Raw genomic sequence first — 27,172 nt, 5'->3', positions numbered from 1 at the left:
TACAAGGGTTGTCATGGCCCAAGAGGCCAAGTTGGACCATGGCATCTGGGAGGAAGGACGGAACACATGGGAATTGTTCAGTAAAGGGAAGACACACCTGGGACGGGCTTTTCTCTAAAAGGAGACGTGATTCTAAAGAGGAAGAGGTCTAGCTATTTCCTACTGTCAGATGACAAAGCTAAAATAATTTACGTTATGCACTTGATGCCTTTTATTCAAGGGGAACCGAACCCTGGACCGGGGGAGTACAGGGCCCCACAAGCCTTGGAGCAGTTTTCCAATGTATTTGTGGCAAGCGTGAGTTTTCTTGAGCAATAAAGAGGCAACCGGAAACAGGGCATGAGTGGCTGGGGTTGCATATCTGACCTAATTTAGAAGGACCAAGGAACAAGGAAATTTAAGCACAGACCCCAGGGTTGGCTTGGCATTTGGGGATTTGCTGCATTTATGATCAAGCAGGGCATTTAAGAGAACAGGAAAGGTTGGTTTGCTGTGTCACAGTGGGCAGCAGTGGCTTCATCTGGAGCCTAGAAATTTATTTCAACACCACTGTCCCTGAAGTTAGGGTACAAGGAAACAGGCTAAAATTGCAAAAGGGACACTTAATTGTTGGACACAAAGTCCTTCCTGATCATCTGAGGATTCTTGGATCCCAAAGTGTTTTGAAGGAGGGAGACAGTGCTGGTCACAGAGAATAGTACCAGAGCTGGAGGCGGGGGTCGGGGCAGCATGGACAGATGAAATTCTTCAGAAAGAGATGATGTTGGAGAAGAAACAAGTGGGACTTGGCTTGGATTTTTCTTTGTCCTGGGAAAAGTCATTCCATTTTGAGGTCATCTAATGGAAGCAAGATGATGGTTAAGTCATACATTTCACTTGATCCAGAGAATGAGAGGCTCAGACCTCTCAGAAAACAAATGAGAAGTGTAATCCCATTTCCCTTTGAAACCCACACAATGGTTTTTGTACAGCTGATCCTTTTACGCAAGGGGCCAGCAGCTCCATCCAGGGCCAGTTGTGTTATCTGCCGCTTCAACAACAGGAATCTGAGTTAGCGTCAGGGGAAGGAGAGGGGAGGGCGGGGGCATTATTGGAAATTCCAGGGGTAATTGGTCAGTGTCAGTAAGCCAGCTAGGGAGGCTTCCTGAATTAGTAACAGGTTTGTTTATGTTCGTGTGCTGAATCAGATTTTTAAACATAAGTTGATCTTCTCATTACCAATGGGGAAGACTATGGTGACAGCTACTTCCCAGAGCAATGCCACACATCACCCAGGAACAACAACAGCTTTAACCAGACGTGCAAGCACGTCAGTTACTGATGCCCTGTGAATAGAGGGGCCATGACTGCACACCAAAAGGAAAAAACACTGAATCTCATGTTTTGGTGTATTCTTTTATAATCTGGGGCTAATGAGACCTCACCTGTTCTGCCTCTTTTATTACTAAAGGTCAAGAGAATTTCAGCTGTGCAGGAGAAAGACTTTAGAGTGTACCAAATGCTGTGTAAATAGGGAACTTGTTACTGTTCCTTCCCTGAGGACTATTCTCTCTGGATTCTCGGAGGGAATTTAATTTGATAGGTCTCATGCTGATACAGGAAAAATGGGGCAGGAGAGGATGGCTGTGCCCCAGGTCTCAGCTGAGTCCCTGGGATGCACCTCAGCAAGCGTGGGTCCTCGGCTTCATGCTGGGAAGAATTCAAGAGCGAGCCACAGTTGAGTAAAAGTAGGTTTATTCAGAGAGATATATAGAGTGTGGACCATCTCAAAAGGCAAGAGAAAGGCAAAAAAACAGAGAGAGAGAGCACGCCCAGGATGCAGAGTTGTTCGTTTTTATATTCTCGGTAACTTCACATGCTAACAAGTGGGAGGATTATTTCAGCTACTTTGGGGAAGGGGCTGGGATTGCCAGGAGTTTGGCCATCACCCACTTCTTGACCTTTTATGGTTAGACCCCGAGCTGTCAAGATGCCTGTGAGAGTACTATTTAGCAGCTACTGTGTTCCAAGGAGCGGGTATTTAAGCTCAAGGTCTACTGGGAGTTGAATCTTCCACCACCTTGGTGCTAATTGCTCTGTCATTTTTTTTTAATGGCTGTGCCCTGCCCCCTTCTCTCCTGTCTCAAAATCATTTTGGGGTTTTGACCTTCTTCTAAGAAGGGCAGCCTCAGAGGCTGTGACAGGGCTTCAGAATCCTGGGTTTACATGTTTCAGAGGAGACCCAGCCATCTGTTTTGGATTTGGACCATCAAGAGGCTGAGCAGATGGTGCCAACATCTCCTGAAGCTTTTTGTCCATGACCACACATCCCTACATAATTATCAAATCCATGTCCCCCGCCTGGCTGGAGGAGAGACAGGTGCTGAGGGCGGATCCACAGAGCCTGGTCACGGAACAGCATAAGCAGCTGATGGTTGGCTGTGTGTGCAGAAGAGCGATTGATCCTCAGCCAGGGGTTTCTCTCTTTAGCGCTGACTTCTTTTCCAGAAGAAGCAGAAACGTTCAGTTCCCAATTCTGAAAACAGTCCTCATGCCACCAGTTTTTATTTCATCTTCTTTATTTCACAGTATAATAAATCACCAATTTTTACACTATTCACACTAAGAAATAACATGGGTGTCACAGAAGACCCCGCTTGACATGTTAACCATCCCGCTGGCATCCAATCCAGTTACCAAAATTCTCTTGGCCCCAGGCTGGATGCTGAGGAGAAAACAAGAAGAATATTGCATATTCCTTGTCCTCCAGGCCTTTAAACTGAACTTTTCCTGAGAGTTCAACCTCTTCATTCACTGGGTCAGGAAAAAGAATATTTATAACATGAAAACATGTCCATTCTAGAACATTTAACAGTTAAAAATTAAAAATATATTAAAAAGAAAAAATTATGAATCCCAATCTTGACAGATCGTCTGTTTCCTTCTAGTTTTTATTATTTATATATGCATATGTTATAATAATATAAACTATTATTCACATAAGTGTTGGCCACCGCATCTCTCAAGGGGTCATTGAGTTGGAATGACACCTTTTTTTTCCCCTAAATTATCCTTCTCTAGAATGTTCATTTGTGCTCAGTCCTCCCCCAACAGATTTTCCCCAATTCAGAGCCCCACCAGAAATACTGTCAGTCCTCGGATGCCTCGGCTTTTTAAAGAATACTGTCTATTAACGTTTTCCTATATTCATAATTAATAGTTATTCAATGCAAAAAGCTGAAAGACACAGTAGGAAAATGCTAACTTTAATCCCACCGTCCAAAATAACTACTGCTAACATCCTGGTGTATGTCCTAGATTTTCCCCCATGCTTATTTTTCTTCATAAAAATGTTAGTCACATTAGGTTTATAGACTGGCTTCTAAATGTTTTCCCACATCCATAGATACTCCTCAAGAATATGCTTTTCCATGGCTACATATAATTCCACTGAGTAGATGTACTAGATGTAGTTAAGCCCGTGCTGTGGATTCAGCTGATTTTGCTTATCACGGGCAATGCTGCAGTCAACATCCTTGCATTTGCAATCGTATGTGTGCCTCCAGGTATTGCCTTAGAACACATTCCAATAAGTGGAATTGCTGAGTCAGTATGTACTGAGTTGTTTCATGTTTTTAAAGGAATACACTTACAAAAGCTCTCTAACTGCCCCACCTTCTGAAAGTATGTCACAGGAAGGCGAAGGTGGTTTGAACTCCTTTAGCCAAAGACACTAAGAATGCAGGAGTTAACTCTGTAAGAGGGAAACGGATTGTGCTATGGTTTGGTAGCTTACAGAAGGCAACACAAATGTGAGAAATAATCGGACGTATTATTATGGACGTATTAACCATGGACAAAGCATTGTCCAGTCTTATTCTTTGTTAGAGGCTATGATCCAAGAAATCAGGCATCTTGCAAGGGTGGCAAAAATATTTTTCCTACAGTAGACGTTTTAAATAGAATAATGGCTCTGAACACGATAGACGTGACAGGTATCTTAAGGGGCAAAGAAGTCTCCTGGTGTTACCTGTATGCTACAACCAGAAAAGAGCCAGTTTTTAGCATCATTATATCACTCAATCTTCACTCAAGCCCTTTGGTGTATGTTAGGGATTGAATGTGCCCTGCTCCCCCATTAAATTCATATGTTGAAGCCCTGACCCACAGGGCTGTATTGGAGAAGTCATCAAGGTTAAACGAGGTCATGGGGCGGGGCCCTGATCCTTACAAGAAGAGACACCAGGGAGCCTACTTTCTCTCTCTGTGTGCCAACATCAAGGGAAGGCCAGGTGAGCTGAAGGCAGCCAGCTACAAGCCAGAAAGAGGGCTCTCATCAGTACCCAAATTTGTTGGCTCCTTGATCTGAGACTTTCCAACCTCCATTATCGTGAGAAAATAAATTACTGCTTTTATAATTCAAAGCTAAGGATTCACTGTACATTGGTGGGGCTATTGTGTTTATAGACTGTTTTAACACTTCTTGACTGTCGCTCTTTGGTATTATATGGTCCACAAGAGGGCGTCCACTTTCTAGCAAACTGGATGTTAGGCCATGGAGTCAAACACTCTCGTTATAAAAATGATTTGAGGCACAATTCCTCACAAAAACAACAAAAGATTTTAGATAACAACTAAGAAGTTTTGAGGGAAGACTCTTCTAACCATTTAGAGATGTTGATTCAAGGCTGTCTACTTCTGGGGTTTAGGTAAATTATAACGGGGCTTGGTGATGGAGAGAGGAGATGATGAAGGGGATGGGGCAAATTGATAGGAAAAGGGGAAAACCGATACAGAAAGTGACTCATCAAAGGCAAAACAGCCACCCTCAAGGCTAATTAGGGCATCAGAGAAAGATGCGAGAGATGACATCCACTAGGACCTCTTACAGGAGGTTGTAGAATTAGTAGAAAGAACACGAGCTTCTTCAGTGAGGGTTTGAGTGACTTGGAGAGCATTCATTAACATCTCTGAGGCTGAGTTTCTTCAACTGCAAAGTGAGAGTAATAATACCTTCCTCTTAGCGTTGTTGTAAGGCTTTAATAAATGAATACAGAGAAAGCCACACATGGTTAAGTACTGCACAAGCATCATCAGAATCCTCCTACCTCCTCTTCACAGCACCACCACCACGCATTGTTTTTCTTCTAAGGCTTGATGATGGAAGCCCTTACGTGGACGTATCTAGAGAAGGCGAGTGTGCCTTTCCACCCATAAAAGTTAAATTAAAAATAAAACTCTGATAAACTATGATAACATACACCAACCCTATGGCCAAGTAATTCCACTCCTAGGTATTTATCAAAAAGAAATGAAAATATGAGGGCGGAGGGTGTAGCTTAGTGGCAGAGCGCATGCTTAGCATGCACAGGTTCCTGGGTTCAATCTCCAGTACCTCCTCTAAAAATAAATAATAAAGCCTAATTAACTACCCCCTGCCAAAAATAATAAAAATAAAATAAATAAGTAAAAATTTAAAGAAAAGAAATAAAAATATGTGTAAAACAATGTTCATTGTACCCAATGTTCATTGCAGGTTTGGGGTGGGGGGTTGGGTTGTAGTAAGAACCTTTAACATTAGGTCTATACTTTTGACAAAATTTTAAGTGCACAAAACAGTCTTGTTGACAACAGGTGCGATGTTGTGCATCAGATCTCTAGAACTTTTTCATCTGGCATAAATGAAACAATTCCCACTGAATAGCAACTCCCAGTTTCCCCTTCCTCCCAGCTCCTGGCAACTACAATTTCACTTTCCGCTTCTATGAATTTGGCTGTTTCACACACCTCATCTAAGTGGAATCATGTAGTATCTGTCCTTCTGTGACTGGCTTGTTTCACATAGCAGAATGTCCTCCAGTTTCATCCACGCTATTGCACTTGGAGGATTGCCTTCCTTTTGAAGGCTAAATAATATTCCATTGTGTGTAGACACTACATTTTCTTTATCCATTCATCTGTCAATGGATATTTAGGTGGTTTCCTAAGTGGCTATTGTGAATAACGCTTCATTGCCGTTTTAATCATAATGACTTCAAACTGGAAGCAACCCAAGTGTCCACCAAATGGTGAATTTTTAAAAATTGCTATAGTCATCCAGGAAACAAACCACTGACACAGTCAATAACATAGATGAATCTCAAGGACGTTTTGTTGAATGAAAGAAGCCAGACAGTGAGTACTAAACAATGAGTACTAAAGATTTTCTTAGATGAAGTTCAGGAATAGGCCAAACTAATTCAGGGTAAAAAGAAGTCAGAACAGAGGTTAGGGGGGACAGGGATTGACTGAAAAGGGGCCTGGGGGAACCATCTTGGGCTCTAAGAATGTTCTAACCCTATTTAGGATGGACATTTCACAGGTATACACATTAAACTGCTTATTTAAGCTTTGTGCATTTGATGTATGTAAATCATACCCCAAAAACATTTTAGTTCTTTAGGAAAATAAGACAAAGCAATACAAAACACAGACTGTGATGTTTAACTAGCCAAAAAGAGCTGCTCTCCAAACAAAGCTGAGCTACCAAGATACCCTGAAGGCTGCACGCACAGAGACAGCTTCCCTGGCAAAGAGACAGCAGCATGGAGTGATGGATGAAGCAAGAGCAACTTTCCAGAAGACTGTGCACATCCACAGCCATTCAGAAAAAGCGTCAGCTGACAGGGCCGCCCGGCAGAGGCTCCCCTCTGTGACAGCTGAGTTGGGGTCAAGCACAAGGGAGGTCTGTGAAGAGCGGTGATGGGGGGCTGGTCCTGAGCATTTGTCTGTTTTCTATGAAAACGTCTGTTGGTTTGTCTGTTCACCCTACAGCCGGGTCCTCTGCTCTCCCTCCAAAGTCTGTCCGTAATCCGGCCGCTTTTCATGGCCTTCACCGCGGCCACCGCAGCCCAAGCCACCATCATCTCTAGCCTGGTTACGGCAGTGAGCCGGTTCCCGGCGCCCCCGCTTCCACCCTCCTGGTCCACGGCCTGTTCCGCGCGCAGCAGCCGGAGAGATGCGGTTCAAAGGCCGCAGCGGTTTTCCGTGACCCTTAAAACAAAATGCCCAATTCTTGCGTGGCCCCCCAGGTCCCCACGAACCCGCCGCCCACCTCTGTGACCGCAGCTCCTTCCCTGCGCCGCCCCACCCCCGCCCCCGCCGGCTTCCTGCTTCAACCACCGTGGCTTCTCACTGCAGCTTCCAGGTTCTGAACCCGTCCCAGGCACCAAGTTTCCTACTTGCCGTTCTCGCCACTTGGAAGGATGCTTCTCCACAGCTTCTTGCTTTGCCTTCACTGAGGTCTCTGTTCAAGGGCCTCTCCTTGGAGGGACCGTCCCTGATTCCCTCTTTATCAAATGGCACCCCAGGAAAGGCGATAACCTGGTCCATTAACCCAGAGGATGGTTTAATTTACGTGTCAACTTCACTGGGCCAAGGGGTACCGAGATGTTTGGTCAGACATTATTCTGGGCCTTTCTGTGAGGGTGTTTTTGGATGAAATGAACATTTTAAGTCCCTAGACTGAGGAAAGCAGATTGTCCCCATAATGTGGGTGGGCCTCACCCAATCAGTTGAAGGCCCGAATAGAACAAAAGGCTGACCTTCTCCAGGTAGGAGAGGATTCTCATGTCTGACAGCTGGTGGGGGGAGGGGGAGGGAATCTTCTGTAGGTTCTGTTTCTGCGGAGAACTATGACTAACACAATCTGCTTTATTTTCCCCACAGCACCCATCACCATCAGATACAGTATATATTTCTCAGTTTATTTGCTTATTACCTGTTACCTGCCCCCCTCCCTGTTAGTTCATGAGGGCAGGAACTGTGATTTATTCTCTGCTGTATTTCTACTGCCCAGCACATAGTAGGTGCTCAGTAAATGCTCAATGGATTATTCTATTTGAAAACCCATTGAAGAATCAATAAAAGGCTTTCTCTCACAACACCAGACATCTAGAGTGGTGGTTCTCCACTTTTGCTGCACATGAGGCTCAATAAGAACCTTTCATGGATTTTATTTTATACTTTTAAAACATGATTTTGAGACAAGGTCTGTGGCCTTCACCAGACAACCAAAGGAGTCCATGATCTGAAAAGGTTAAGAACTTACCCTGCTCAACAAAAATGGCCGGAGGGCAGGAATGATATCTTCCTCCTTAGTCACAGCACTTAGCACCAGGCAGATGCTCAGCACATCTTTACTGAGCAGAGGGAGAGACGGGGGCGCCTCAGTGGGCCTGGTAGCTTGCATGGGCTGAGCACAGTCTTTGTGTCAGGCCCTGTGTGAAGTGCTGTGCACGTCTCTGTCACTTCATTCTCACGGTGACAACCCTTGGAAGACAGTACATTATTTCCAAGGTCCAGCACCTCACGGATCTGTCTGACTGGGCATCCAGGCTTTTAACCACTGCCTCCCAGGGGCACCTCTTCCCGGGCTATGCCAGCACTTTCCTAGTGGGTCTTCCTGCCTCCATTCCCCTGCTCCAATCCGTCTGCAGTGCCACCGTGTCATCCCCCGCACCCCACCTTAAATCCCTCCAGGCTTCTTGGTCCCACAGCCAATGGTAAGCAGCCTTCGTTCACCCTCACATAAAACTGGTCCCTCCTCTCATGAAGACTCCTCTTCAAATTCCCAAGAGAAGACTTTTTTTCATTTCTTTTTAATCATCCAGATGGGGTAAGAAAGTTGAAGTGGGGGCCACAGAAATCCCCGAGTACAGCCTACTCTTAATGAGGGCATCTTGGGTACCCCAGAAAGGTGCCCATCCATCTAGACACCTCAGGGCAGGGAGTCCTGGCTGTTAACGGACCCTCCTGTATACCCTCCTGCCTCTAGCAATGGGTCCTACCCGGGCTGAGGGAGCAGGTCTGGGAGGCGGCCCCATCCCCAACATTTCCCAGTGCCTCCCATCCCAGCCCCTGGCCCACAACCCCTGGTCATCAATGTCCCTCTGAAAATGGGAGCCCAGACCAGATCCAGACCAGATGACCACCCTCCAGGTCTGACCTCCAGGCAAGATTTCCTTGCTCTTTGGTCAGTTCAGCAGCCGGTGGTCAGTGCCCAGAAGGGCCAATTGCCCCAGAGGAAGAGTGGCTGGGGTCCACTCAGGGTCCAAAGATGATGATGAGGGGGAGGGGGCAGTGAAGCCCACCCTGCTTCTGAGGATCCGAAGAAGGTAAGGACCCCAGGAGGGTCCCCGCTGAGATGGGAGGTGTGAACCCACAGCTCCAACCTGTCTGGGCCCAGCTCAGGGTCACATGTCTGAATGTGGCCTTTCTGAGGGTGTGGCCAGGGCTGATGGTAGACAGGAAATTGTGAAGAGGGGGCTCCTTGAGGGGACTGAGGTCTGTGAATAGACGGGTGCTCAGTGAGGGGAATGAGGGTCCAATGAAGGACAGGGCTCGCCCGTTGGGGTGGAGAAGTCCATCAGTGAGGGGGACTCGTGAGGAACAGGATTAAAATGTATGTGATGGAGGGGAAAACTATGGAAGTTTCTTTTCCCACAGTAGGAGGCTCAGTGTTGCAGCCTGCGCTCTTTTTAGCCCACCCCCCTCCCTCCTCCCTTCCTCCCCTCCTCCCTCTCTCTCCCGCCTCACCCACATCAGCCCACAAGCCTCTGAGGTTAGTGGTAGGGTAGTGTGAACTCAGAGAAAGGATGGAAACTCTGCACAGAGGTCAAGGGCAATGTGTGTGAGTGGGTTGGGGTGGGGTGAGGGGCTGTTCAGGACAGAAATCAGAGATCCCTGTGTCCCCTGAGTTTAGCCTCATGTTCCAGAACCATCAGCCCAGGGCCTCCCCCTTCCTGCTCCTAGGAGAATTTCGCTGGTCCAGCTGGAGTTGTTCCCTCTGATTGTGGACCAATATGGCAAGCAGGAACCACCTCTGTGAACTGCAGGGCACAGAGAATGGGAACTGATGCTCAGGATGGAGAAACACTAGAAGAGGAATCCTCCACAGCTACACCACTTTCCTGTAAGATGCTCAGGCATTTATTCATTTCAGAAAATTCAAACCAAGCATGGCCTGTAAGCAGTGAGAAATGTGTAATAAGGATGATCTTAAGTGGCTAAAGACATTGATTCAGGCAGAGCAATTAGTAAACCTAGAATGGGGCTGTAAATGTTTTCTGGTTTCTATTGCAGTGCTGTCTGATAGGGAAAAGCAAGCCACCGCAAGCCACCTATGGAATTTTAACCATTCTACTAGCCACATTGTTTAAAAAGTGAACCGAGAAAGGTAAAATTCATGTTAGTAATGTATTCTATTTAATGCAATATTCAAAAGATTATCACTTTAACATGTAATCAATATTTATTATTAATAATCTATTTTACATTTTTGTCCTGTCTTCAAAATATGGTATGCATTTTACATTTATAGCACATCTTAATTTGGATGCAATATTTTCATTGGAAATGTCTAATCTGTATTTAGATTTCCTAAGCTGCACAGTTGCTCAAGCAGAGCTGTAATCACATGTTCCATTATTTTATGCTCTCTCTCATTATGAAGTGGGATGAAATTAATTCAAGGGTTTTTTTTTTTTTCCTCACTGAGCTGATCTGTTGTCCAGATTGTTTCTCTCATGGAGAAGGGATCGTTGGTTAAAAATGGCCCTGCTGAGACTGTCGGTTTCTACTCCAAGGGAAAATAGCTGGAAACTGGGAAATATCTCTCTTCACCTCTTTGCTTGGTCTATGTGACAACAAATTTTTTTTTCATAGATTGATAACAGAGATTTTTGAGATTTTGTTACTTTTTTTATTGAAATAATCAAGTTTCCTTAGGAGGAGATTTTTCTTTGCCCTTGAAATTCTAATTTTTTTTTAATTTTTAATTTTTTTGTGGGGGGAGGTAATTAGGTTTATTTATTTATGATTTTTTTTTTTAACATAGGCACTGGGGATTGAACCCAGGACCTTGTGTGTGCTAAGCATGAGCTCCACCACTGAGCTATACCCTCCCCCTGCCCCTGAAATTCGAGAATTGCCTATGGGAGCTCAGGGGATGCTGACTGTGCAAATCATTGATGACAAAATGCAAACAGCTGACATTTGTCCCTTTCTGGACATTCTGGTGCACAGCAAGTACTGACAAGGAGGAAACAGCCGGTGGAGGGAGCGCCCAGGCAAGACTTGCAGCCCCCGCTGCTGGTAGAAGCCTTCGCGGGGAGCCTCTCGCGCTGGAAATCACGGCTCCAGGCCCTGGGATGCCCGCCTTCTCACACTCTCCGCTCCTTGATATTGCTGAGCCTGGGGGGACTTCGCCTTTTCTTACTCTTTTTCATATTCGTGTTTCGATTCCAGGGAGGAAGAGACAGCTCCAGCTCTCTCTTCTTGGCGTCCCAGGCTTCATCCCGCTGATCCAGCCGCAGCCCCTTCTGGCTGGCGGCGCGGCGGTGGTCCCGGCACTGGGGCTCCGCCCTAGGAGACGGGGGCCGGGCTCTCAGCCTGGGGGCCGCACGGCCTGCCCCGCCTGCGGAGGGGCCTCTCCTCCGCCCTCTGCAAACAGCCTGGCACCTCCGTGGTCCGGTCAAGGAGAAATCAGACCAAATTCAAGCATTTCTGTACACTTAAGAGGTCTGGGCGCTAAAGCAACTACTTTGGGGTGGAGAGAAATGGCATGCCCTGGTGTGATGTGCACAGAATAGGAGACAGGCGCTTAGCTCCAAGCAGGCACTGCTAATTCTTAAAGTGCTTGTATTGGAGAGCATCCAGCATTATTACCGGGAGGCTGTTTTCCTTCATTTCTCTTTTAATTGGATTTTTTCCTAATTAGAAAAGCTCTGTTCATTGTAGAAAAGTTTAAAGTATAGAAGTGTATAAGGAAGAAAATAAAAATGACTCGTGATCATACATGTATGTACAGATGGATTTATGTAAGGACTAGTTAGATGAGGGGGGAGTGTATAGCTCAGGGGTAGAGCGTGTGCTTAGCACGCATGAGGTCCTCGGTTCAATCCCCAGTACTTCCATTAAATAAATAAACTTAATTACCTACCCCCCAAATAAAAAAAAAGAATAGTTAGATGATATATATAGAGGTAGATGATAGATACAGAATAATAGACTAGGTGACAGACGGAGAAATATGTGAATTGATCATCATACACACGGACGTATACTGGTTCGCCTATGAGGCTAAATGTGAGTATGCACCCTGCTTCGAGACACTGGTGAAAGCCACTTCAGAGATAGAACTGGTGTCAATATGAGGACAAAGGAAATCTGAGAGGCTAGATGGTGATTCAGGCAGGGCAAAGATTATTTTAAGTGCAAAGCATTATGGAAAGCCCAGGTCATTCAGGGGCTAGCAAACCTGCTTGTCCCTCTGCTCCTGTCCCCTCAGCAAGCTGGAAGTAACTTAGACCACACTGTCCCTCCTCTGCCCTGCTCTTCTGACCCCTGTCCCCATCTTATACTAGCGTTATTTATGTAAAGAAGTTATCTCTCATCCCAGGGAGCTTCTTAATGCCCAGCACTGCATCTGATGTATCTTTAAATCCTTTTTAGTATCTAGTTCAATGCCATGCATCTACCAGGGCTTAAAAATATTGGCTGAATGAGAGATTTACTACTTAAGAGAGGCTGAATCGAGAGTTGAGTTGTTCTGCTAGGATACCCAGGCTTTTCAGAAAATTGTCAAACACTGCCTAAGTGTCTTTTGAAATTCTTTTATATCCCTTTCTCTTCCTCATCCTAGTCCAGGACCCCACCTACTTGCAACATGAAGCACTAAGAGATTGCTTATGTGATCTCCTTGCCTAGAGTCTAAGGGCCTCCCCTTCTGCCTGCACAGCACCACTGCCGCCTCTTCCACTACAGGACTCACTTGGCTAAAGTCTCTGTTGCATCTTGCCAACCCCTCTGCTTCATCTTGCCAGTTCCCTGATGAGTTCACACGCATCTGCCTGCCCTGCTCACTGGGGTCACCCAAACACCCAGCCTTATTCTCCGCTTCCCTCCAGTGTGAATGCTCTACTCAGCCAGGCACTCATCCCGCCACTGTCCCCACCTCCTCACATTCACACGCAACCTACACACATTTCCAGCTTGGCACCTTCACTCCAAGTGACGAATCTTCCTCCCTCTTCCATTAGCCAGGTCTTAGCTATCTTTTAGGGTCCAGATTAATTTCCCCTTAACCAGGATTCCTTCCCTCTAAGCCCTGTAACTGTCACAAGGGAAGTTCCTCAGAAGAGATGATAAGGGGAAATGACTTACATGTGATGTGGTGACCCTTGTTGCTTTTGTCTGCTCAGCACTGCCCGCCCACCCACTTTTCCTGGAAATAGCACTCCCCACCATCTGGAGGAATCACGCCTCCTCCACTTCGATTATGCTGGGGTTGTGGATCACATTCATCCACCGACTGGTCCCTAAGGAGGAGCTGAGATTACTCAGAAAGTCAGCAGAGGAGAGCCAAAGACAGCACCCGAGGAATTCCAGCATCTAAAAGGCATGCGAGGACAGGAGCTTAGAAAGATCAGGAGAAGAAAAGGTTGGCTAGGGAGGAGAACCTGAAGGGAGTAGCAGCAGATAAAATAACAGAGGAGAGTTAGCAAATACCTAATTAAGGGGAGAATGTGAATTGAGAAGAGGCCATTAGTTTAGCAGCAAGGTTCTCTGTGGATGAGAGCTGATTCAGCACAATGATGGGTGAGGAAGTAGAGACAATCACACAGATGACCTTGCAAGTAGCTTAGAAACGTAGGGAAGAAGAAAGACATAGCAGACATGAGAAAGGTCTCTAGCTGTTTGTGTGTCTGTTTAATAAGATCTATTTGAACATGTTCTTATGTTCTATTTGAACATAAGATCTATTGAACAAGTGAAGGGAAGGAATAGAAAAAAAAAAAGAAAGATACAGAAGAGAGCATGGAAGATGCCAACAAAGAACATGGGAATGATGATCTTGCAGGGGACGCAGAGGACTGAATGAAGGGTCTGTATGGAGGGATAACACTTCCCACGGAAGGATGGGTAGGAAGGCAAGAAGGAACAGATGTAGATGTAGATATGATACGTAGGTGTAAGAGTTTGAAAATGTATACCTGTGGCTTCAATGTTCTCCATGAAGCAGAAAGCATACCCTCTGAGCAACAGGCTGAGGTGTGATGAGAACTGGAAATTGTCAACAAGGGAGAAGGGTGGGAAGAGATGGCCAGCATGTGCAGAGGGAAGATAGAGACCTTAGAACTTCTGGTGGTACCCAACTGCCTGTTTGTGGGCTTTCCCCTAGCAGACCAAGCACAGGAGTGGAGAAGACAGAGACCAAAACAAAGCTGGGAATTCTGGGTTGTATGCTATAGAAGGACAAAGACATGGACATTTAAGAAAGAGAGTGGAAGAAGCAGTGTATTATGGTGTTGCAAGAGAGCATTTTGCTCACCATCCAGTTCTACAAAGATTCACCTGCCACAGTCACTGACTGCAGTGTACTCTGTGCTTCAGACAGAAGAGATAAAGGTGGTAACAGAATGAAGCACTCTGTGCTCCTGCCAGAGGAAATTAAAGATGATAACAGGATGCTCTGTGCTTTGGACAAGCAGGCTCCTTTGTGAGATGTAAATCACATTCCCTGCAAAGACCCGAGCTCCCGTTTCTCTGCCCTTTGTAGCTGGAAATAAGTGAAACTCACTTCTCCAGGAACGCCACACAGGCTTTCTGCCCGTAGATCTGTGCGATCCTCTTTGGTGTGTCTCCAAAGAAGTCGGGGGCGTCAATGGCAGCGTGCAACGCGTGGAGAGTTTTGAGCACGTTCAGATGGCCTGACTCAGCTGCAAAATGAGCTGGGGTCCAGCCCACATCAGTTACCAGGCAGGGTCTGGCTCCGTGTTCTATCAGGAGCTGCAGAACCTCCATGTGTCCTTAGATGTAAGAAAAAACAGGAGGTTAAGATGAAAACGTCTCTGCGGGAAGCCAAAGCAAGCCTCAGTTGCCCAGAAGGGGGGAAGACATTGGCCTATGAGGCCCCTCCGGTCTCCTAGCATCATCCTCTCCTCCCTTCTTCCTCTCTTTACCAGAGACTCAGTGCCACATCCTTACTCCGGTTGCCCCCATGCTGGGCCTGAGCCCTCCAAGGATTCCCTCTGCTCCTTCCAGGACATGCCCCTCCCCTGTCCATTCTCGCAGGCCCCGCCTATGAATCTTGCTTTCTTTCCCAAATCACTCTACACCCGCCTGCAGCTCCGCTCACGTTGCTTTTGGCCATCTCCATGCTGATTTCAAAACCAAGTATTTTGCAACATGGATGGACCTTGAGGGTGTTATCCTAAGTGAAGTCAGGCAGACAGACAAAGGCAAATACCACACGATCTCACTACATGCAGAATCTAAACATAAAAGCAAAAACCAAAAACAAGCTCATAGATACAGAGAACAGATTGGTGGTTGTGGAGGCGGGGAAGGGGCCCTCCAGTTATAAAATAAATGTCATGGGAATGTGGCCTACAGCTGAGTGACTAATGCTGTATTGCATATTTGAAAGTTGCTAAGAGAGTAGATCTTAAAAGATACCACAAGGAAACAAAAATTGTAACTATGTGTGGTAGCTAGACCAGTAGACTCATGATCACTGTATTTATTGTGATGAGTATTTCACAATACACACAAATGTAGAATCACTGTGTTGTACACCTGAAACTGACATAATGTTACATGTCAGTTCTATCGTGATAAAAATACTTTAAGTCCCACTTACATGAAAGCTAGCACAGATTAAGAACCCAGGTTTTCTTGTCAGATAGATGTGGGTTTACACCTGACAATAAATACCACTTGCTAACCATGGCATCCCGGATGAGAAACAAATGTCTGGGCCCAGTTTCCTCACTTGTAAATTAAGGATGTTACCACTTACCCCGCTGAGTTCTTGTGGAGGGCAAATTAAATCACAGGCACAAAGTACACAGCCCCGGAGGGGAGGGAAATTGCTCAGTGGTAGAGCGCATGCCTAGCATGTAAGAGGTCCTAGGTTCAATCCCCAGTACCTCCATTAAAATAATAAATAAATAAATAATTTTAAAAATGCATAAAAAATAATAAAGTACACAGCACAGTGCCCAGCGCATAGTAAATGTTCACTGATGGGTGCTTTGTACTTAAATTTCTGCAAAATTCTCCCAACTGATTTTTCTGCGGCCACCTTGCATCCTGCCAACCCATTCTCCATATGGGAGTCAAAACAAAATTTTAGCAGGCATAGTTGACTATAACACTTTCTTACTTAACATCCTTCAGTGGTGTTCTAGGTCTGCAGGTCTTGACAAGCCCACTGGCTGAGTTTTTGCCACAATCCTCCTCTAATTCTATAGGTGAGCCATGTTTGGCACGCACCCAGCCATGAACGGGACAAAGTTCCTGTCCTCCCACAGAAAGCATGCTCCATTCCTGCTATAGGTCAAGAAAGCAAAGGGCTGATAATTATTAATTGAGAGCCTCTATGTACAAGGTGGTGTAGACCCCATTATCCTACTGAATCCTCACAAGATTCTAAGGCAGCATTATTGCTGTCATTACACGGATGGATAAACTAAGGCGTGGAGATGTTAAGTAACTCGGCTAAGGTGCCACAACTAGTAAGTGGTGGTGCCAGGATTGAAATGGCGCTCATTCATTCACTGCACTCCCAAGAAATGTTCTTTCTACTCCCCGACACCGACTACCAACTGGTAACCTCATGAATGGTGGACCGGAAGGGATGGATCCCCCGAGGCACTGCCCACTCACCTCGGATCGCCGCCCAGTGAAGTGGGGTCCGGTCATTCCAGTCCATGTCCTTGTAGTTTGGGTCACAGAGACCTTTCTTCAAAATCTTCTTCACTGAGCTGTAGTCCCCTGCAGCCACCGCTTGGTGGAGTTTTGTCATGTCCGACATTTTGGTCAATTCCATGACCGGAAAAAAAAAAAAAAAAAAACTGTGGGGAAAACAGGCCACTTAGGAAATTCTCTACAATTCTTTACTCTTAGTGAGTGATTCCATAGGATTCCTTATCATTGACTTTCTTCTTACCTCAGCCATTTGTATCCAGGGTGGCTTCACAAGTGTGGTCTACAGTGTGTATATTTGGATCTTAGCTACTGCGGTTCGTGCCTGCTGATCCCCTACCCCCCACCAAAACTATCAGTGGCTCCTTCCTGCTTGTAGGACTAGAGGCTAAACTTATGGGCTGACATTTGCCATTTGGCTTCAAACCACTTCTCAGTACTACTTCCCACCCTTGCTCCAAAGTGCTAGCAATGTGATGCTGAGTTAGTTGTGTAATTCTTTGCCTAATCTTTCTCACCCATGGAATGGATATAATTAGCCAGGGTCTTGTGGTAGGTTTACACTGGATACAGAACAGGGACCCCATGGAAATTAAAGATTGTTGCTACACCAATTCAGGAGATGGACAAGATGTAAAGACACAAACAAAATAGCTAAAAATTGTTTACAACATGTAAGACGAACCAACAGTTCTCAAACTGTAGTCTATAGACATGTAGGGATCCCTGGAACCCTTTTAGGGGATCCATGAAGTCAAAACTGTTTTCATTATAATAGTAAAAGGTCACTGGTTTTATTCACTGTGCAGACAATGGGTCTGATAGTGTAAGAGTCATCTTGGGGACCAGCGATGGTAGAGGATCCCAACTCAGACACAGCACATCTATGGCAGGGAGGCACATTCTGAAAAGTGGAAGTAGCTCCAACTTTAATGCTCAGACCAAGGGTCCACAAACTCTTCCTGTAAAGGACCGGATAGGAAATTTTGTAGGGTTTGTAGTACAAAAGGCAAAATCAAGACTATTCTGTAACAAAAGAGAAACTCCTGCCCTGTTTAGCAGGGGTGGGCCATCCTGGGGGAGGAAGGGTTGTGGGTGGTGGGTAAGAACACTTTGTGCCCAGAAGCCTTAGCTGGAGACATTTTCAGGGCACAGGATGTGTTTCATCTCTTGCTTGTTTGAGTAGAAAAATGTTACACTGGAGCATTTGGTCATTGACAAAACGAGATGGTAAATAGAAGCTCTAGAAGGATTCTGACCTGCAGGTGTCACAAAAAGTCACACCATTTTCAGAAGCAGTGTCTCACACAAGCCTTTAAGCAGGTTTATGCATAAATCAACCCCATCTGTTTCACACTTGAAATCATATCAAGGAAATTCCGCAACTTCTCATGAGAAAGTTGCAATTCAAGGAGAAGTTTTCAATGGGGAGCCAGAGTATTTGCTGAGAAATTGATAAACTGATTCTAAGATCTAATATGGAAATGCAAGGGGCTCAGAATAGCCAAAACAATCTGGAACAAGACAAACAAAGGAGGAGAGCTCACACTTCCTGGTTTCTAAACTTTCCACAAAGCTACAGTAATCGAGACAGTGTGGTACAAAGTACACTGTGTGGCACAGAGTTAGACACATAGAGCAATAGACTAGAATTGAGAATCCAGAAATCAACCCTCACATTTACGGTCAATTGCTTTCAAAGGTGCCGGGAAAATTCAGTGGGGGATGAATAGTCTTTTCAAATGGTACTGACATAATTGGATGGACACCTACAAAAAAAGGAAGTTGGTTCTCTACGTCGTGCCATCTACAGAACTTAACATAGATCACAGACCTCAATATAAGACCTAAAACTAAACCTTTAAGAAGAAAACATGGGAGTAAATCTTCCACACAGTGGGTTAGGCAATGATTCGTAAGTATGACAACAAAAGCTCAAGCAATAACCAAACAATTACATAAATTGCATTTCACCAAAATTAAAAATTTTGTTCTGTAAACGATACTTTGAGAAACTGTAAAAGCAACTACAGAATTGGTGACAATATTTGGAAATCATATATCTGATAAGGGACTTGCATCCAGAATGGATAAAGAACTCCTACAACTCAACAATGAAAAAAAAGAACTCAATTAAAAATAGTCAAAGGATATAAACAGAAGTTTTTTTCTAAAGTGTACAAAGTCAGTAAGCACACGAAAAGATGCTCAGCATCGTTAGTCAATAGGGAAATGCAAATCAAAACCACAGTGAGACACCCCTTCACAACCACTAGGATGGCTATCATTAAAAAGACAAAAAAAAAAAAAAAGAGAGAGATAAACAGTAACAAGTATGAGGATGTGGAGGAACTGGGATCCTCATGCACTGTGGTGGGAATGTAAAATGGTGCAGCCAGTTTGGAAAGCAATTCGGTAACTCTTCAAAAGGTTAAACATGGAGTTATCATACGACCAGTAACTTCACTCCTAGTGTAAGCCTAAAAGAACTGAAAACATATGTCCACACAAAAACGTGTACACACATATTTATAGCAGCATCATTCATAATAGCCAAAAAGTGGAACCAATCCAAATGTCCATTAATGGATGAACGCGTAAACAAAACGTGGGGTATTCATACACTGGGATAGTATTTGACAATAAAAAAAAAGATGATGCAGTGATACATGCTACAACATCTATGAACCTTGAAAACATGCTAAGTGAAAGAAGCCACTCACAAAAGACCACATAGTGTATGATTCCATGTACGTGAAATGTCCAGAAGAGGCAAATTTATAGAGATAGAACACAGATTATTGGTGGCCTAGGACTGGGATGAGGTGGGGGAGGGGGAAAGGATTGCTCAGGAGCATAAAATTTCTTTTTGGGGTGATGAAATGTTCTAAAATTAGGTAATGGAGGGTGACGCTTTCACAACTTCAAATATATTAAAAAGCACGGAACCGTGTACTTTAAAAGAGAAGAATTTTATGGTGTGTGAATTACATCCCAATAAAGCTGTTTTAAAATAAGTGATACTATTAATTAGAAGCTTTCTTTTATTAAAAAAAATTGTTGAAAACACAATTCATCAGCCGACCACTAACTACAAAAATTTAGCAAAATTTCCTACACAAGAATCCTCATACATTTACTTAAGTGCACTTGAATTTCCATCTTTCTCATTACAGGTGTCTCAATGTAAAAAAAGTAGCCAGTAAATGTAAGTTTTAATAAATATGAATGGTTTATAATAACGGCAGTAAACATTGGAAGATAGAGGTAATGTAAAAATACTTACTGTCTTGTTTGAAAGCTGCAGCCCTTGGGGCTAGCTGCCTGTCTTGTTGTGTTCACACCATGGAAACCGACCCCTCCTTCTTCATTAAAAGCCTCCAATCGAGGTCAGCCTCACTAGGTGGTGACCAACCAGGCTTGGAGACTGCCCTCTGCTCGCACTGAAAATGTTCAGCAATTCCAGTCCGCTTCTGCAGTCCCAAGAGGGTTCTAGGCGTGTTCTTTTGGAAGAGCATTTGATCTAAAAACATAAAAATTGAAAACAATTTCCAGGACACTGTGAAGGAGGTCAGCTGTTTGGTAACCGCCGTGGAGTCATGGAGACCATGTGCGCCCCTCCCATTCAGAGCCCACTGTGGGATCTCAGGCAAGGCCCTTAGCTTTGCTGAGCCAATCAAACGAAGTTTTAACATCCTTCTCGTTGGGATATGAGAGATGAGCAGCTGAAATCATTTATAAAGCACCTGGCACAGCATAGAGGGAGGAAGGGAAGGAGGGAGGGAGACTTTAGGTGCTTCCCTCTTGCTTTCTCTTTTGGCTCCTTTTAACCCTAGTATCCTTGTGATGATGCTGGATCAAATATTTGTGTCAACTCACCAAGCAGATGTCATAAGCCATTAATAGTTCAAGACACAGACTTTAAAAACATCATCCTCAGGTCTTCCAAACTCAATATACAGAGAATTGTGTTCTACAACCTGTTCCTTTCCCCTGATTTCCTTTCTCCATTGATGGCTCCATCATCGACCTGGTTTCGCCAGCTAGAAATCTCAGGGCCGATTTGGACTCATTCCTCTTCTTTATCCCTTGCATCCATTTCTGCCTTGTTCATTATCTCTCAAGTAGATCTTCCAGTCTCAATTCCCTGTCACTATCCTGTTTTATATCATCTTTTGCCTAATAGCCTCCTAATTCTTCCCCTGCTTTTGGTTTCTCCAACATCAGTTCATCTTTTTTCAGTACCAAATTGTCTTCCAAAAATGCTACTGCTCTGCTTAAAACACTGATGGTTCTCCATTGCCCAACCATGATATTTTTCATTCATTCGGAAAACATCTATTGGACAACTGCTGTGGGCTGGGCTCTGTACTGGATGCAGGGGAATAAAAATGACACGGCGCCTGTCCTCAAGGAGCTTACAGTCCAAACTCCACTGCGTTACTCAGAAGACCCCTTCAGTAGCTCCAGCTCACCTTTTCGCCTTTCCTGCTGCTTCAGCCTATCTCTGCACCCGGGGCTCTGGTCACAGTGGAGGACTGGACACCTCCAAGGGATATCCTTCACTTTTGGGCTCCCGTGCCTTGGCTTATGCATCCCCACATTCTGTAGCAGGCCTCCCTCTTCCTTCTAGATGGACTCCTGCTCATTCTTGAAAGCCCCTGTCTTGGGGAAGCCTTCCTTTTCACAGATTCCTATTCTTAAAACGTTTTAAATGTTTCATCAATGTAACCATGTGCATATTCCAGATAGTTAAATAGTAGTGTAGGACTAAAAGAGAAAAGCTAGAGTCTCTGACATCAGCCCATCCCGACCCCAGTCCAATTCCCCGAAGATAATCACTCTTTGCTTTTTTAAGGCTGGTGATCTCCATGTTTTGAAAATAATACACTGTATTATTATTTCTCAGTGTATCACCTTAGGCACTGTCTGATTTCTACTAGGAGAGTGAGCATCTAGCTCATTGCACCCTGATCCTATCTTTTCTCCTCCCTAACCCTCCACCACATCTCTCCTCTGCAAAGTAGCTATGCATCCAGACCTTTATTTCCTGTCCTACAAACTACAGGCAGTACCTCTTGACTTTCTAAAATGAGACCCTCAGTAATCCAACCTTGTCTCCACCCACTCCTCGCTTCCACCTCCTTACCCATGATTCTGCATTTAAAAAATTAGTCATATTTATATTCTCTTGTATAATCATAGTTAATTCTTCCTTGGCTTGTTTGTAAGGTGATTCTAAAGGTTGAAAAATCCATAAGCGTGTTTGTGCTATTAGACTACATGGATATTGCTCCCCAGAGTCTGGTGGGGTGCTCTGACGCTCATACATTCTTCTCTGGGCCATTCCGAGAAGTCTGTTTGGGGACTGCAAGATTGACGGAGTCTGTTTCTTGCATAGTACCCAGTAGCTGAAAACTCAAGCCATTTTGGGTCACGTCACACTCGCATCTTGCCTTTCCTGGGCGTTTTCCTCCTCAGAGTTCTTAGTTTTAACTTTACATCTTTTCATTTTAAATTTAAGGAATGTAATCTTTTACTGTTTTCCTTTGCATTTGATTACCCTCTAAGGGCCTCAAGGGTTCCCAAGTTCCCAATCACACTTTCAGTTACACTGAATCCCACAGTTGTCTCCAGTTTAATTACTTCCATCAGGATGGTTGATTTCCAGGGCAAGGCACAGCTGTCACCCTAGGGTTTCCCTCCTCCGCTCATCGGCAGCAGAGCCGCTTTTCCTTGGATCCTGTGCAGTGAGGATGCCTTTCACTTCCACTCTTTCTAAAGAGACTTAATAACTCATTTCTCGGAAACCCCACCATCCTGTACTTACCTACATGGGCCCCCTCTCTCTGTTGTTATTTCCTTAGCCTCCAGGACGTGTCTTAGTCATCCTTGAAATGGTGCCTGACATTTACTTTGCCCTTGATAAACACTGTCTGAAAGCGCTATTGAGCACACTAGTACTATTTATTCCAATATCTTGATTGAGGAGAGAGTCATCATTTTTGCTCTTGTGAAACAGGAAATATGCACTCTTATGCTGACAGGAAATGAGAGTGAGGATTAAGAGATAAGAGCTCAACAAAGAATCAACTTATAAACACAAGTACATTATTTTTTTCTTCCCCATATTAAACAAAAACAAAACCCACATCAGAACCACCTTATAATCTGTCTATGTCAACTTGCTGTCCTTTTGTTCTGTGAGGCCCATTCTTTATTAATGTCACCGGACTAGGGTTGCCAGATAAAATTGCAGGATGCCCAGTTAATTTGAATTTCAAAGAAACAACACATAATGTTTTAGTGCCCATAGGTTCCAAATATTGCATGGCAGCTACTTATACTAAAATCTTGTTGTGGTTTATCTGAAACTCAAATTTAATTATGTGCCCTCCGTTTCACTTGCTAAATCTGGCATCTGTACACTGGGCACCTTCTCAGGACACTATCCAGCTAACTTCCAACCACTCTGACATCCTCAGAGAATGTGATCTGATGACAATGGGAGAAGGCATAGATCTTGCATTGAAAAAAAGCAAGAAAATATTTCAAACTTGCCTTTAAGACCTGCTTTCAAAGCCCATCACCTTTTCAGGTGTGATGCTGAGTCTCCTGAATCTTCATCTGGTCTTAAGATCAGAGGGAGGAGGTCCTTAGAGACCTTTGGGGTAGGGTAGCATGTACCCTCTTAGATTAATATTCTAAGGCAGTTTGTTTCATAGGAAGTTAGCCCAGGAAGTACAGGGAGCTGTCATTCGGCTGAGATAGTTTTATTTAAATTTTCATCTCTTGTTAGGTTTAAATAAGTCACTGCGTCTTTAAAGATAATAATATTCAATAACACCGTGAGTGCTTTCCAGGTGTCAGGCTCTGTCCTAAGCATTTCACACACATTTGCATTTCATTCTCACAAGTTGCCTCTGATTAATGTACCTTGTCTCCTTTTTACCAATGAGGAAACCAAGAAGCTAAAAGGATAAAGAACCTGCCCAAAGTAATGCCACTAATAAGTATGAGAAAAGAGCTACAATCCTTGCCTTTTTTGGATACAGTCCTCAGAATAAAAATAAAATAAATTCTACCTACAGTCCTGTCAACCTTGCCAAAGAGCGCAAAAAAAAATTTAAAAATCACTATTTAAAAATAAATATTTTTTATTAGAAAGTGGATTGAGGAGAAAGGATCGGAAAATGAAGGAAGGAATTTCAGTTCAACCCCAAACAACTAGGTTCAACTGGACCACCAGATGGCCCCTTTTTGCATCATTTCCCCCAAGTCATAAAATTCTTCCAGATTGCCGTTCATTGTATGTCCCCCGAGAAATGAAACTAACCCGGTGGTGGGCTTGCCAACCCGGAGCAACGTCCACATGATTCCTGAGTTGGTGTCCAGTCCAAAACATCGGAAAGTGGAATGCTTAGGGCATTGCAGATTACAGGAGGAAGCCGAGTAAACGAGGATTTAGTGAAACAAGCAAGGTTTGCTTGATACGGTGGGGGCGGGGGTGAATGAAACGGGTCACATCTGATCAGAATCGGGTCTGAGTACAGGAGCTGGAGCTACAGCCCCCGCCCTCCGCACCTCTGGGTCCGTTCTGGGGCGGGTTAAGTTAACCCGCACGCCCAGGGTGCGGACTCCGGGCCCGGGGAGGGCGCTGTGTGCGCAGAGCTCTCTCGGGTCGCGGCGCCTCCGCTAGTGGGAGGGGGTGGCCGTGGCTCCGCCCCGTCGGTCCTCCAGCGGCGCCCTGGGAGGTCAAGGTCGGGGCTACCAGCTTGCTCCGGCCGGAAGGAGAGCGAAACGGTCGCGCAGCACCCCCGCCCGCCGCTCGCTGCCCCGCGGCCATGGTGACCCAGTGACCCGGCCGGCAGAGCCCGCGGTGCCGGCAGCGAGCAAACAGCCGGCGGGGTTGGCGCGCGGGGTCTGGGTTCACACGAGCAGCTCACCGCGGCGCCCAGGTGAGGAGGGACCCCGGGGCGGGCGGAAGTCCGGGGGCGGCCCCGGGCTGGGGGAGCTAGGGGACTGGAGGGGCTAGAGGGGCTGGGGAGCTGGGAAGTTGGGGGATGAGAGGATGGAGGATGGGGGGGGCGATTAAGCAGGTTGGGGGGCTGGAACCGCACCGCACCGCCTCCGGGCCGGAGCTGGGCTCACCGACCCCGCAGCCCTCCGAACAGCGCTGGGGCCTTTGCAGGGAGGGTGATGGAATTCGAACCCAGTTCTCCCAAACCTTTTCCCCGGGAAGCAACCTTAAGAATTCGGTGCTAAAAAGGAATCAGACCGGGGGACCCAGGAGCACCGGGAGTTTTCTTATCTCTGGGCCTCTCACTAACCCAAAACAAGCAAACACGCACTCACCTTCGTCTGGAGTGTTGCTTCTGGAAGAAGCCCAATTCTGAGTAGCTGCCTAGCTGCCGTAGATCAGAATCCTAAGAACAAAGCCGTACCTCCTCCGCTCCGCTCCGCTCCGCTCACTCGCTCCACCCGTCCGGGAGCTCCCCGCTGCCGCCCAGATAAACTCGCGGCTGCTCGACCCTGAATGACAGGGAGGCTGGTTTTTAAAAAGTCAGACAAAACCAGGGAGCAAAGAACACTCTCTTCTCCATCATCCCGCGGAACCTCTAGTAGAAGTTTCTATCTCCAAAACCGAAAAGGTCAAGTTCTCATTCAGGCCAGTGCTTCTTGGGGTGGCTGTGAGAGGAAGAAGCGGGGAGATGAGTGTGATGCTCATAAAAGGATGCTGGCCGCCTTTGAAGGACACAGGAGTTCTGGTTTGGGAGGGATTTGTGTTAACTAATCAGTCTTCCGCAAATTACCTTTGACCTCAGTAAGAATGCTGAGCTGGGAGATTGGTCTGTAAGTAGGAGCTGGGAAATGTATGCCTTAAAAGTGTTGGCAATCCCCGGAAGGTTCAGGACTCAATCTTGGGCCAATGGAGCTCTGAGTTGCAGGGCATTAAGTGTTGGTTGGTCTGGTTCCTAAGAAGGAGATGGCCTTCTGGCCACCAGGGGGCACTGGTGAGCTGCCAGCACCGGCTGATTTCCTGGCGGAGGGAGTTCTGGGAGCTCTGCAGAAGCTGGTCAGGGAACCCCGGACTTGGTGGTCTCCAGCTGTTGCATTACTCATCCCCCTCGGGCCCTGAGCCGTCTCTACCCTCCCCAGACGTTTGTGCAGCAGTTGCTGCTGTGGCCAGCGAGCTGATGCCCTCTGCACCGACCTGGGCCCTTGGTTCTCAAGGCTGACACCACAGTCTTTGCCAGACCGTTGGAGCCACTGAGGATGAAGGACCAGCAGAGTTGAGGGGGATGTTAATCTGGGTCAGCCACTCTTTTGACAGTTGAGAAGTCCAGAAATCCTTGCTAAGATGTGAAAGGGCTTGCCCAGCACCCCAGGGAATTTCCTACGAGCAGAACTCTGTTTCCTCACTTCCTCTATACTGTGTTTGTGTGCTTTGCAAAGCGGCGAGGAATATGTGTTCCTTTCCCCAGGGAGGTGTGCGGACAGACGAATCCACTTCACCGCCTCCTCTGAGGCTCTCGGCATAAAGCATTAAGGAAAGGGCTTATGAGGGACCCCTGGGAGTGTTGGCTGGAAGTAAAACTCTATTCCTTCCCTGACACCTTGGAATAAGATGTTTCCCAGAAAAGAAGGTGATCATCAGGTTACTTGTACCTTGGTTCATCATAAGCCTGAATTTTCTTTCAAGACCTTTGATAACGGGCTTGACTGACTTCTTGAGAAGTTGAGAAATTTCTGTAAAAGTGAAGCACTGGATAGAAAGTAGTGAGTGAAGAGAAATTAATGGGGAACATGTAGCTCTAAAATCGTCTTGTTCTAGAATTTCCAGAATTCTGAGAAAGCTCTGTCATTTGAAGCGACAGTTGTTGGGTTCTGACTGCCTTTGTCTATGAAGTCAGGCACCTGGTCTGGGCCCTCATTGTCACTTTGCTCCATTTTGCTGGAGTGATTCATAACACACTGATAGATACGTCTAACGTATATAGGCTTATAGTTCAACAAAATAAACTTAGCAATCGGAGAGAGAAAAGTCTGCTATACAAACAGATACCCATTGAATTAAGTGGGCTGGTGGATTCCTAGTGCAAGCTTAGTTTATCCCTTCATTGACTTTGGGACATCCTTACTGAGCACCTGCGGTGCCAAGCACCACGTCCACAGCAGAGAGCAGGGCAGATGTAGTCTCTGTTCTCAGAGTTCACATTCTAGAACTGAGGGACGAACGGGGTAAATTCAGAAAGTACTAGATGTTTTGAAGAAAAGGAAACAGAGTGTCGTGGTAGAGTATTGTTGACGGGGTGTGTGTGTGTGTGTCAAGCTGGGGAGGGATGTTGACTTCTTGGATTGGGTTTTGAGGAGAGACTTTTCTGAGACATGGCTTTGGGATGAGCCCCTGGAAGATGAGCATTTGGTTCTGGTGGACGGAACC

General features: G+C 45.6%; 2 protein-coding genes across 6 annotated transcripts in view; one reads left to right on the top strand and one right to left on the bottom strand.

Moving 5' to 3' along the window:
* Window positions 1-1,720: 1,720 nt before the first annotated feature.
* ANKRD66 (ankyrin repeat domain 66) lies at window positions 1,721-26,035 on the bottom strand. Of its 4 annotated transcripts, none has more exons than XM_074348864.1 (6): window positions 25,084-25,400; window positions 20,015-20,251; window positions 16,690-16,855; window positions 14,600-14,828; window positions 8,069-8,159; window positions 1,721-2,793 (listed from the first exon to the last, which is right to left on the bottom strand). In XM_074348864.1, the coding sequence occupies exons 3-6, from the start codon at window positions 16,850-16,852 to the stop codon at window positions 2,791-2,793; spliced, it is 486 nt and encodes a 161-aa protein (XP_074204965.1). In that variant the 5' UTR covers window positions 16,853-16,855; window positions 20,015-20,251; window positions 25,084-25,400; the 3' UTR covers window positions 1,721-2,790. The 4 variants fall into 4 exon arrangements, with proteins under 4 accessions (XP_074204965.1, XP_045365181.1, XP_074204963.1 ...); XM_045509225.2 differs by lacking the exons at window positions 1,721-2,793; window positions 8,069-8,159 and adding exons at window positions 10,206-11,382; window positions 25,542-26,035 and having other exon boundaries at window positions 25,084-25,260; XM_074348862.1 differs by lacking the exons at window positions 1,721-2,793; window positions 8,069-8,159 and adding an exon at window positions 10,206-11,382.
* The window catches only part of PLA2G7 (phospholipase A2 group VII), a 28,331-nt gene continuing 25,374 nt past the window's right edge, over window positions 24,216-27,172 (top strand). For both annotated transcript variants that reach the window (XM_074348860.1, XM_074348859.1), the window contains exon 1: window positions 24,216-24,686. The gene's annotated coding sequence lies outside the window, so the exon portion shown is untranslated. The remainder of the gene's footprint in view (window positions 24,687-27,172) is intronic.

This window comes from Camelus bactrianus, chromosome 20 (genome assembly GCF_048773025.1).
Source record: "Camelus bactrianus isolate YW-2024 breed Bactrian camel chromosome 20, ASM4877302v1, whole genome shotgun sequence".
Lineage (NCBI taxonomy): Eukaryota > Metazoa > Chordata > Mammalia > Artiodactyla > Camelidae > Camelus > Camelus bactrianus.
This window is presented reverse-complemented; position numbering and strand designations above follow the sequence as displayed.

Coding starts and splice junctions, on each gene's coding strand:
- ANKRD66 (XM_045509225.2), bottom strand. CDS start 16,852: ATGGAATTGACCAAAATGTCGGACATGACAAAACTCCACCAAGCGGTG. Junction 14,829..16,689: donor TCACTGGGCGGCGATCCGAG/GTGAGTGGGCAG, acceptor CTTACATCTAAG/GACACATGGAGGTTCTGCAG. Junction 11,383..14,599: donor TGTGTGGCGTTCCTGGAGAA/GTGAGTTTCACT, acceptor CCCGTCTCCTAG/GGCGGAGCCCCAGTGCCGGG.